At 42.4% G+C, this 11,595-nt stretch overlaps 1 protein-coding gene across 1 annotated transcript in view; it reads left to right on the plus strand.

The window, feature by feature from the left end:
- Positions 1 to 11,595, plus strand: part of arb2a (ARB2 cotranscriptional regulator A) — a gene marked incomplete at its 3' end in the record, with an annotated part of 105,222 nt that overhangs the window by 48,775 nt on the left and 44,852 nt on the right. The window contains exon 7 of the mRNA XM_023400954.2: positions 11,157 to 11,375. Coding sequence (XP_023256722.1) covers positions 11,157 to 11,375 — 219 coding nt within the window. The remainder of the gene's footprint in view (positions 1 to 11,156; positions 11,376 to 11,595) is intronic.

Genomic DNA, 11,595 nt, shown 5'->3' on the forward strand with positions numbered 1-11,595 from the left:
CCCCAAACATTTTTAATTATATCTTCTCCCAAGTAGTGCGGCTCAGTAACCAAGGAGCTGACATTGATGCATGTGCTGATAAATCCGCAAACACTGGAAACAAGATTAACAAAGATTTTGAGGAAAGGGTGACAGCTAATTTTGCGCAATGGTCGGCGCCTCATTCAAGAGTGATGTTTTTGATAGAGCGAGCCACGCCTGAGAATTCATGGTCTACGCAGGGGAGGGGGACGCGAACATTGCACGAGGAGTTCCGCGGCATTTGCACTTTTTAAATTGTTCTTTTTTTTCTTTTTTTTTTTTAATCTTTTCCTCTCCCCGTCACTCCAGTCCTCTCATCCAGCTCCTCTGTTTTTTTTCATCTTGTTGAGCTTGCACCCATAACTTTACATAACTTATTTACACTCAACATAATGAGATAATTAATTTTACTTCATTGTCAACACATTTTGCCACACACGACATACTTCATATAACTTGGTAAACCAGGAAGACATAACAAAACTTTAACATATCAATAACTTAATATGATTTTCTGTCACTGTATTGGCCACAGCTATAACATGAATAGACAGTACATTCATTCAGCTTCTTTGTCTGTGGGCATTTATTTGGGATGTGTGTATATCTCTGTCTATATGTGCCCATCTAATCTGTGTGATCTAATCAGCAGTGTGTATTGTGGAGTCGGTGACATGCCACTCCAGGCCCGTGGTCCTGTCTCTGAACTGGCTCTCAACCCACTGAGACACCGATACACACTCCTCTGAGAGAGATATCAGTCTGCCTCATCACCCCTACACACACACACACACACACACACACACACACACACACACACACACACACACACACACACACACAAGCTAGGAAAGAGAACGTGATAACAATCATACTTCCGCAGCTGATTCCCTATTTTCTCATCGAAGAAACCACACCATCCTACCTCCTTCTTTTTTCTTTCTCCTCTCTGCAGCCAATTTCAGGTCTATACAGAAGAAACATCTTGTAGATTTCTTTTGTTCTTTTTTCATGCCTCTTTCCTTTTTCTCTTCCCTTTTTTCGACCTCTTTATGTGATGTCTCCCTTCTCAGAATCACCTCCCCTGTCTTCATCTGTAGGCAGCTGACAGCTTCTTTCACTTTTCTTTGTCAATTTCTCCTTCTCCCTTTCTCTCTGTCTCTCTAGCCCTCTTTTTCATCTACCCCCCCCCCCCCCATCTGCTTTCGCTTTTGTTTGCCTGGCCCCTCTCCCATCCCAACTTGATAATGAGGAATGCGGTGTGACCCTGACCTCCATCGGCCCTGCAACCACCTCCGACCCCTCCAGGTGACCTCCGGTCCCTGTTTTGACAGCTTGATTAATTACCCAGTGTTATGATTTATGAGAAAAGCAGTATGTAAAAATAATAGACAACAGGTGGTCTTAAAAAAAAAGTAGTAGATTTGAAAGAGCTTCTAGTGAGGATTGTGGCGGCGGTGGGGTTGAGGGGGTCGGTCTGTGTGTGTGAGAGAGAGAGCTGAAGGGAGAGAGGATGTGTTTTACAGCCGCTCTCCATGGTTAATTGCTTTCAACCATTTTTGAAGGCTACATCGGGTTAATAGGAAAATGTCTATTGTTCCATGCATGGTTTCCTTAGTTGCCACAGCATGGATTTCTCCATGTGTATTTGGCTGTATGGCGAGAGGATGAAGGGGATTCCAACATACATGCGTAGCTCCATGTGTGTGCTGTGAAGCATAGACCCAGCCATGTGGTAATGACACTATGGAAAATGTGCTGGAACACGCAGACATACATACATGCATGCGCTCAGATAGACTATATTCTCCGCCACCTCTTTTCTAGGTTACATCCTGTGAAAGTAAGCAGAGTTAATGGCAGGACAGAGCAACCATAGTGTTTACCCTTCACACTTCAAACACAGCTTGTGATTGGCTGTGGCGACCTCCCGTGACTCATGGACCTGTGGTGCACCTCCACTTAGAGAGAGGTCAGACTCTTGGACTGTTGGAGAGTGTGTGTGTGTGTGTGTGTGTGTGTGTGTGTGTGTGTGTGTGTGTGTGTGTGTGTGTGTGTGTGTGCGCGCGCGCGCGTGTCAATCAATGTGGATGTGTGTCTGTGTGTGCTAATACTGTGGCCTTCAGATTTATTGCCGATTTCACGATCGTAGCCTGCCACGCTCTCACCGTGTACAATACCACTACAGATAGAAATGATTATTTTACACATATAAGATGGCAAATTTAATCTCTTGAAAGGTCACGCTTATCATGAAATATCACACACACACACCTCACATAGCAACAGTCAGCAACATTGGCAGGACCCCCAGTTCTCTCTGTGGCTCTCCCTCCTAGGTCACAATAACAGGGCAGGGGTGAAGGGATTCCTCTTTGACCTTTGGCCCATAGAGGTCATAGCGGTCCTGTGATGTTCAGTAAGATTAATACCCTGGGTGCAACAGCAATGTCTCATTATTCACCAACACAGTGCAGATTACTGGCAGATGACACTCAGCGCAGCACACCTACGTGTTTCTGAATTTGGAATTAAGAAAACACTGTGCTTTCATGATCTGTTATATCATTATTTGCAAAAATGTGTGTGAAATCGTACATGCCAAATAGCAACTATTTTATTATTAGAATACAATTTATTAAGGTGTAATGGTAAGTTATTTTTATTTTACAACACAGATGTACTGTATTTCTTTTTTTTTTCTTGGTAATTTACCGTGGCACACACACATGCACTTGTGTATTATTTTACCATGGTGATGGGTACGCGCTTAGGTCTGTGCGTACACACGCATGCATACATGTGTTCATGTGTCTACAATGTTTAGGTGTGTCCTACCATTGACCCCCCATTGGCTCTGTCTGTACATATGGCCATGCGTCTCGCACCGACCGTGTGTGTGTTCATGTGTGTTAACGCACTAACTACCTGTCCAGATGGTGAAGTAGAAACATTCGTTGACAGTACTCTTTAACAATTCACATGGTGGGGCAATTTCTCAACTTAGGTCAAACTGACAGGCTCACTCACTTTTTTGGTGTCATTTTGTGTCACTGTTATCATGATTATCACGGATGCCTTATTTTCGCCCACTCTTGTTCAGATGAGATTTGGAATATCAGCCAAATACTTCTTTATAACCATCATCATTATAATCATCATCATTTTCCTTCCTTCCGAGGCTTTGTCTTCCTTCCTTCCGTGCAGTTATTAGTGGCCTTCAGGACAGGGTTGCTCCCGCGACGCCTCCACTCCATGTCTTCCCTCTTTTTGTAGCTTCTCTCGCTCCCCCCCTCTGCTCTCCTATCCCCCTGATTTATACATTAAATAGTTAGGCAGGAGGGCAGGGAGGCACCTATCATTCCATGATCTATATCTCTCTGTGCCCTCATTAAAAATACATGTGTATGCTTAGGGGAGACAATATAGAATATATAAATCAAAATGCTAACAGCGTCAGAATAAGCCTCCTGTATTTATTTCCCCATAGCTTTCCCTCTGCGGGCTGAGGACTTTCCCTGCTAACTGTACGCTGTGTATGTGGCAAGCACGTAAGCAGTATGTATTCTAATATTAAAGTACAGTGGAAATATTTTTAATTTCTTATGCAACCGATTTGATAATCAGCCACAGCAACACTGCTTGCTGAAACTTGGCTCATTTTACTATTACATGATCTGATTTTTATAGTTTGTCTAATTGTTAAAAGATTTAAGTGTAAAAAAAAAAAAAAAGATGTAATCAAACTTTCAGAAACATTCAGATGTTTTGATGACTGCTTATTGGCTGTGGAGCCGATCACACTTCTGGTCAGACAGCTCTAAAATCGCAGTGCCGGTGAGTTTACATTCACAGGTGCGTCTTTGCGATTGACACACAGGTCCTCTATAAAAAAAAAAAAAAGAAAAAAAAAAAGAGGAGAAAAGTTGACAAATGACTTGTGTAACATTTACTTGCACAATCGATAGCTCTGACAATTTCCACCTGGACGGTGATTAATGCTACATCCACCCCCAATCTAGCAACCCCCACCCACAACCCCACACCTCCCTCTGTGTGTGTTGTGCTGAGAGCAGATGAAGCAGGCCTCCGAACTCATATGTGTGTGTGTGTGTGTGTGTGTGTGTGTGTGTTTACGTGGCAGTGTGTGCACAGACGCTTGGATGCTTGATCAACCAACGAGCATAAATAGTGGCCGGACACATTCACAGATTCACAGACATTGAGTATGGTAAATAATTGACACGTAAACTGACTCTGGCATTGAACTGAGTGGGTTACTCAACAATGTTTGTGTGAATGTCTTAATGTCTATCCTTTCACTAAGGTGCTGAAAATAGACAGGTCGGGAGGAGCGAAACAGGAAGAGAGAAATAGAAAGTGAAACAGAGAGAAGGAAATGTAAATGCGAGCATGAAAAGAAGCTGAGGCATCGGGGATCAGAAGCTGTGCTATTCTCTCCACTTCCTCCACCCCACTGCTCCACTTCGAACTCATTTATAAATATTCAGCTCCACATATAAACAATATCCAAATGAGCCCAGACATCCATGCCAAGGTTAAAAACTCTGCTGCTTATTACAGACACAGCTACTTGACTAGCTCCAAAGGTTAGCTTCTTATTCGGACCTAAACTATTTGAGCTCATTAACATCAAAAAAAAGATAATCATTAGCGCAGTCTTATTTACTTTGACCAAATTAGCGTATGACTACATTAGTGGAAGCGAGCGCCGAATACAGTCTTTGAACTTGAAGTGAAAAGCTGAATTTAAAGAAACTTAATTAAATGTGTACTCTTTATGAGAGGAGAAACCCATGCAGTGGGTGATTTGTTCAAAATTAACTCAGAGGGCAGATGGGGAGATGAAGCTCCAGTTTGTCTTACTTTTCCTGTGTAAACATTTGTGTTGGCTGTTCAATTGATTGCTTAAACATACAGGGATGTGGAGTTAAGCAGTGGATCAAAAAAAAAAAAAAAAATCAAGTTGAACACATGTACTGTATGTCACGTATGTATTGTGATTTATTCCACTTAGTTTCGGTATCATTTCTTCACCTGTGTTGTAATTTGAGCCTGTTATCTTGATATTTTTCTTTACCAAACCTCAGCATTTTGCTGACTTTTTAAAAGAAATGTGTGGTAATAATATTTAGTAACATTTAGATGTTCTCTCTATGGCCCCCTGGTTATCACTGGTTATCAAGAGGATGATTGATTTTGAGCTGACAGGCTGATGACTATCCCGTCTCAGCCCCTCTCACATCACCCCTAAGATCCACACATGTCTTTTCATAGCCTCTGAGGTACAGTAAGTACTCTTCCACCCTCCTGCTCTCGGAGAAACATAGCTGTGTGCTTGGTGGGTATGGGGGGGTCTCAGACTGGTGCTGTGTTAAAATGAGAAAGGGGGCACCGTGACTTAATCTGACAGTACTGTGCGATCTGTGTGGTATGTCAGCCTCAGGGAGAGGAGGAGTGGGAAAAAAAAAGAGAGAGAGAGAGATCGAGAGAGAGAAAAGAGGGGGATCGGATGGATAAAGGGGCCCTGCATGCAAAAAAAGCTCACGTAGAGACTGAGACAGACAAGGTCACACAGAGCAGGGTGGCCCTGACAGAGAGGGAGAGTGTACTTGTTATTACAGTATTTACCTTCCCTTTCAGCTCCTTCATACCTCTATATTGAGGAACAGTCTGTTTTTTCTGTCTTCCTGTAAACAGTTTTTTACTTGTATTTGATGTCGCCTCAGCCACTCAAATCTAAAATGTGAACGAACTGTGACGCCAACGCTTTGCCCGCGCTTATTTTCCAACTTAGCCTTTCTTCTCGGTCAGCCATTGTGCCTCGTTGAGATCTCAAACTCGACTGTAGCCTGCAGACATCCCTCCCCTCCTCCTCCTCTTATTGGGTGTGCCATGCTGGGTGACCCTTTCCTCCTTGTCAGTCAAGCCTGAGTAGCAAATCGGGAGCTGCGTATTGGTGAAATAAGGAAGTGAAGCGAGGGCTGTTGAGAAAAGGGAGCGCCGCTTGCCCTGATCCTAACAGCCCCCCGACAGAAAACTAATAAAGTAAACTGCCTGAGAGCCAATTTCAATGGACACTCATAGACTGCATGTTGATTCTTCTGATGTAAGATGCATGCGCACGGATATACAAATGCATTAAAATATTAAGTGCAATGTGAAGGAGAGCATTTAAATGCTCCTATTCAGCAAACAGCCGCACATACAACCTCAAATTCACGCAACCATACCATCCACTTTCCTCACTGCATGCACCCGTGACCGCTATCAGCCATGCTTTGTACCTGTCAAGTGCTGTCCTTTTCCCTGTGCCCAAAGCCCTGCTCACTACATGAGAGCTCTCACATCAAAGCTTCGCTGAGCTCCACACGCACAGATGAAACACCCTCTCACTCCGGCTGCCTCTCTCCCTGTTCCCGCACATTAGACACATTTCATTTCATTACAACGCCACTGGAAAAATAGAGGCGCTGCTGTCTTAAAGGGACATCTTATTTACTCTAGCTCGCATTTGTGTAGTCACTCACATGTAGACACACACACACACACACACACACACACACACACACACACACACACACACACACACTGTCTGCTCCCTTTTTAAATAATGCGACTGCAAGAGAAAATAATGATCTGTTACCATCAAAGTTCCAGTGGACAAATGACATCTAATTTGACTTTAAAGAGGGCACATCAGTGTCATCAAAGAGTATTGACAATATTGTTTAGACAGCACATTATGGTCTGGTTTTATAATAATAAATCACAAATAATGCATAATATCATCATTTACGTTACAGTTTGTAGCATATGTTTTCCTTTTTATACATTTTTTTTCTCAATACTTTGGAGTGATTGGGTTTTTAAAGGCTTCACAATCCTGCATGTGGGGATGACGGAGGAAGGGTTTCATCACGATGATGAGACAAGCCCTGGTTTCCGTAGCAGCGGCAGCCTTTGTTGTGCTATCTGGTGCGAGACAGGCCGACAAAGGAGCGCTAAGGAGCGTCCGGAGCAGGGTGATGGGGGTCGGGATCCCCCCCCTTAGAGGGGTCGGGGCGACCCTCTTGACCGCTGGCCCCAGGGCAGGGACTCAGTGTGGTGGTGGCACAGGGGCACACACAGGGCATGGGAAGAGACTTAGCCTGCATACTGCTGCAAAAAGACAAGACTGACCCAACGCTAGAGGATCATGTGTGTCCGCTTTATTTGAGACAGTGTGTGTGTATAGGACAAAGGCAAAGTGACCCAGTGTTAGCAATGTGTGAGAGAGAGATTTAGTGGTATAAAAAGCAGTGTGACCCAAGGTTTACTATGTGCATTTAAGTAAGATTCACACTTTGACAGCACATCACAACACAAAGATCAGATTTAGCAGGTGTATCCAGTGTGTGTGTGTGTGTGTGTGTGTGTGTGTGTGTGTGTGTGTGTGTGTGTGTGTGTGAGAGAGAGAGAGAGGGACAGAACAGTTAGCTAGAAACACAAAGACCAAATGACGTAACTTTAGAGAGATTTAGCTGTCACAAAACAACACAAAGACTAGGATGATGAACATGAGCTCTGTGGGAGAAGTTAGTCCTGAGAACGACGCGCAGTACATTAGAGAGTTCTGCGGGATTTAGGTAAAGCATTGACCATGTGCTGTTTGATTTGAATATCGTGGTTGTTTTTCGTGGCCTTATTGTTACTTTGTGTATGCAGATAGGTTTGGTGTATCCAGTTAGACCATCACAGTTTATTTTCTATTACATAAAAAATATAGAATCACATTTATAAAAGAACCTTATTTCAATTTAAGCTTGAATAATTTTTCACAAAATGTCAAGAAGAAATATTCCCAATCACTTTGTTTTGCCCAGTCCACCAGCCCCAGACGCATTGTATATTTTTGGTTGATGGAGAGAAGAATAAGAGGAGGAAGTGATTGGACAGGGAGAGCAGTGTTGTGCTGACACCAACACAGACCTCTCAATTGTTTCCGACAGAGGTGAAGTCGACGGCCCTGCTCCTCCAGACTAAATACGCCAACGACACTGGTCGCCTTTACAGCAATGTCCTTCTGGGTGACTGGACAGCTGAAAGGGTTAGCACTGTTAGCTCGGTTAGGTGAGTTAGCCTCTCCAAACGGAAGGCCATAGGCTATAGGCCACTCAGGGTTAGCATAAGGATGCTAAAGGCTAGAAATTGGGCCACTTGAGGTTAGCATTAGTATGCTTAAGGCCAGGAAGGGTTATTGACCATTAAGGGTGAGGGTAAGAGCACTGAAGGCTAAACATGGTTGTAGGCCACTTAGGGTTAGCGTCAGAACATAGAGACCAGGGTTACTAAACCATTAACTTTTGGCCTTGTGAACCAGGATTAGGGGAAAGAAAAAATGCACACGAGGTGATGATGGTGTTGAAGAACAAGAGGCTTCTCATGTTTTTCTTTCCTCCCATTTCATTTTGTGTTTACAGTGCAGTGGACTTCTCATTCTCTCATTGTGTCATTGTGTAGTTTTTCTGTATGAATTATTATTATACATTCTTAAATCATACCATTTATTGATTTTTAACTTTTATCTCTTTTATGATATTGTTGCCATAGGCTGAATGGGTCTTGTCAGTTATTTTATCAGGCTGCCACCAGTGGGCAGTGGCACAAAGCTGGTTGTTAGAGTACATCTCTCTGTCGCTCCCTCCTTTTCTGTCTGCCTGTCTTATCATTTTACAACTTATCTATATGTCTCCTCTCTTTTTCTCACTCTTTCTCCTCTCTCTCTCTCTCTCTCTCACTATCTCTTCTGTCCTCTCCTTTCATCATCCATTGCTTTTTCTTTTTCTCTCTGACTGTGAGCTTGTGTGTCTGAACTTGCCTGGGTCTGAAGGCTGAATTAAGTCTCCCTGATAGATCCTCATTCATCACCTTGCCTTAACTTCACTTTTTCTGCTGTGTATACACACACATTCACACACGAACTAATAGAAATCCAGGTTTGGAAAAACACCATCTACATAGAATTTGTATACATACTATTACATGGACTTGTAGGGTTTTTTTTTTAAGTCAACAACATGAGAATTAGTCTTGCTGTGCCTTGGAATAAAATACAAAACTTCGTGCCATCATCATACAAATTATTTAGCTGAAAATGTTTTTCAGCTAAAATGAGAAAGATACATTTTTTGAATTTTCATGCCATTGAAATGCTGGTGTAATAGTGAATACATTTTTAAAACAAATACTTAAAATATAACAATAGACAATTTGTTCATGTCCAATTTTTTTCTCCCTTAAAAATATTTTCTTAAGTTAATAGTCCTTATATCAACGATAGGTTTTACATTACAAATATGTCCAGCGAGGGAAGTACAGCCTTGTCTGAATTTGAAAGGGAGTGAGAATCAGGCTAATTTTATAATCTGAACAAGTGAGAAAGTGTCATTTTGCTCATGTCAACACACGGCAGGTGCTAAGGGAAGGGGTGTGTGGCAGGTTTGATGTCGATGGGCACAGGAGGGACGCGCACACACATGCTGCGTCAACGGAAGACAAGCGCATTGTGTTAACACTTATTAAGGAAGAGGAGACATGCTGCCTGGAGAAGACAGTGTGTGTGTGTGTGTGTGTGTGTGTGTGTGTGTGTGTGTGTGTGTGTGTGTGTGTGTGTGTGTGAGAGGGCGATTTGCAGTGGAAGCTGAGCGACAGTGCCTCTCTTAACTCCCTCTCACATCTCCTAAAGGTCTTTTTGTCAGCACTGTTATCCTTCGTTCTCCTTAGTGTGTGTCTTTTGTGTGATGTGTGTGTTTGCACAGGCGTATGCCCATAAGTTTCTGTGTTTGTGTGTGAAAAAGCACAGCTTAAGTGAAACAGGAATCCATCCATTTCCTGCTTTAGTTTCAGAGTGCTTGGGACAATAAACACAGTTAATTAAAATGGCTTCAAAGTTGAAGAAGTCACTAAAGGCTGCAAAAAAAAAACCTTCCTTTTCTCCACAATACATTTCCCCTCTGTCATTCTCTCTTATTATAACCACTTGGGTTTCTGTTCTCTTACATTTCTCCTCTTTTTAATTCTTTTTAACTTCTTTTCATTTTTTGTATTTTGAAGTAGTGCACTGATTATTATTAATATGAATTCAATTTTTGTTTTCATTTAAAAACTTTTTCAGCTTTTAAAAAAAATTGTACTTTTATCTTTAGTGCTGTCTGTGGAAGTTTCAAGTCACATACACCAAACACATGCACATACACACAGATACGTAACTCTTTTGTTGAGTTATGGTAGGATCGATTGGGTTTGATATTAAGTGACACATGGCCTTTGGAGTCACTAAATGCTACTCACCGACTGAAACCACCATTGCTGAATTCCAGTCCCCCAGTTGCTTCTCAGGCTTGTCCCTGCAGTGACACTCTCTCCTCTGTCTCTTTCTCTGGCATTTCTTTCAGTCTGGATTTGCATCTTTTCCACAGTCATCTCACAATCTGTTTTTTAAGTGTTGTTTCGGTATTATTTGCTCTTAGAAATCCACTACTGAGCTCTGTCTTAAACAGCATGAGCCACTACTAGACCCAGACTGAGCAGGTCAAGTTTTTGAGCTTCAGTGTAGCCGAGATTATCATGCAGTGTTACACGAGCTTACCCTAGAGGGTTTGACAAAGGGAAGATTGGCCTTTTCTCTAAGTAAAAAAATAAGACGGATCAACTAAAAAAATAACAAAAACTGTCAAACAGTAAGGTTCAATAAAGTTTACAGAGATGTTTTCAAAAGGAACAAAAAAGGAATTAAAAAGGAAAAAAAATACACAATCTCACTTGGTGTAATATAATTTTTCAGTTCTCTTCTCTCTCTCTCACACGCACACACACACACACACACATTCCCATGATGTTTTAGAGCTTTCTTTTGAATCCCTTTTTGTCATTGTAGTTAATATTAAAATTTTATGTTGTATAAATGTATTATTAAAAATGTCTGTACAAATACAGTGCGTTATCATATACTACATACATACAGATAGTTATGTGGAAATCAAGGAATGTGTAAAATATTGTAGATAAACAGTATCTGATGTAGATGATGCCACGGCTCTCACACACATATTTATGTTTCCTTTCTGCTTTAGGAGGGCTATGGTGTGATGGTGCTCAACCCCAACGAGAACTACCTTGAGGTTGAGAAGCCGGCCAAGTCCTCTCCCCTGCCCTCCCCTACCGAACCCTCGGACGAGCCTGCTGAAAAGAGGGAACGCAAAGATGATAAAGAAGGCAAAAAGAAGAGAGAATTTTATGAGAAGTACCGTAACCCACAGAAGGAGACAGAGACCGAACGGATCCCCATACGGGTAAGTCAGAGAGGGATGCATGGACAAAGGGATGGAGAGAGGGAGGAGGGACGGAAAAGGAAGGCAGGAAGGAAACGTTTGGAAAGCTGGGGTGGAGGAACAGAAGGATAGATGTTCATCAAAAACAGACATGATGGGGGAGGCGGACGGAGTGACAGTTTAGGGTCACTTAGGAGGTGGTAGGAGAAGACACTTAGGTGAGAAAAATGAGGAGGTGGGG

Source organism: Seriola lalandi, unplaced genomic scaffold (assembly GCF_002814215.2).
Source record: "Seriola lalandi dorsalis isolate HSWRI2012SDOR001 ecotype SW California unplaced genomic scaffold, Sedor1 jcf7180002053097, whole genome shotgun sequence".
NCBI lineage: Eukaryota > Metazoa > Chordata > Actinopteri > Carangiformes > Carangidae > Seriola > Seriola lalandi.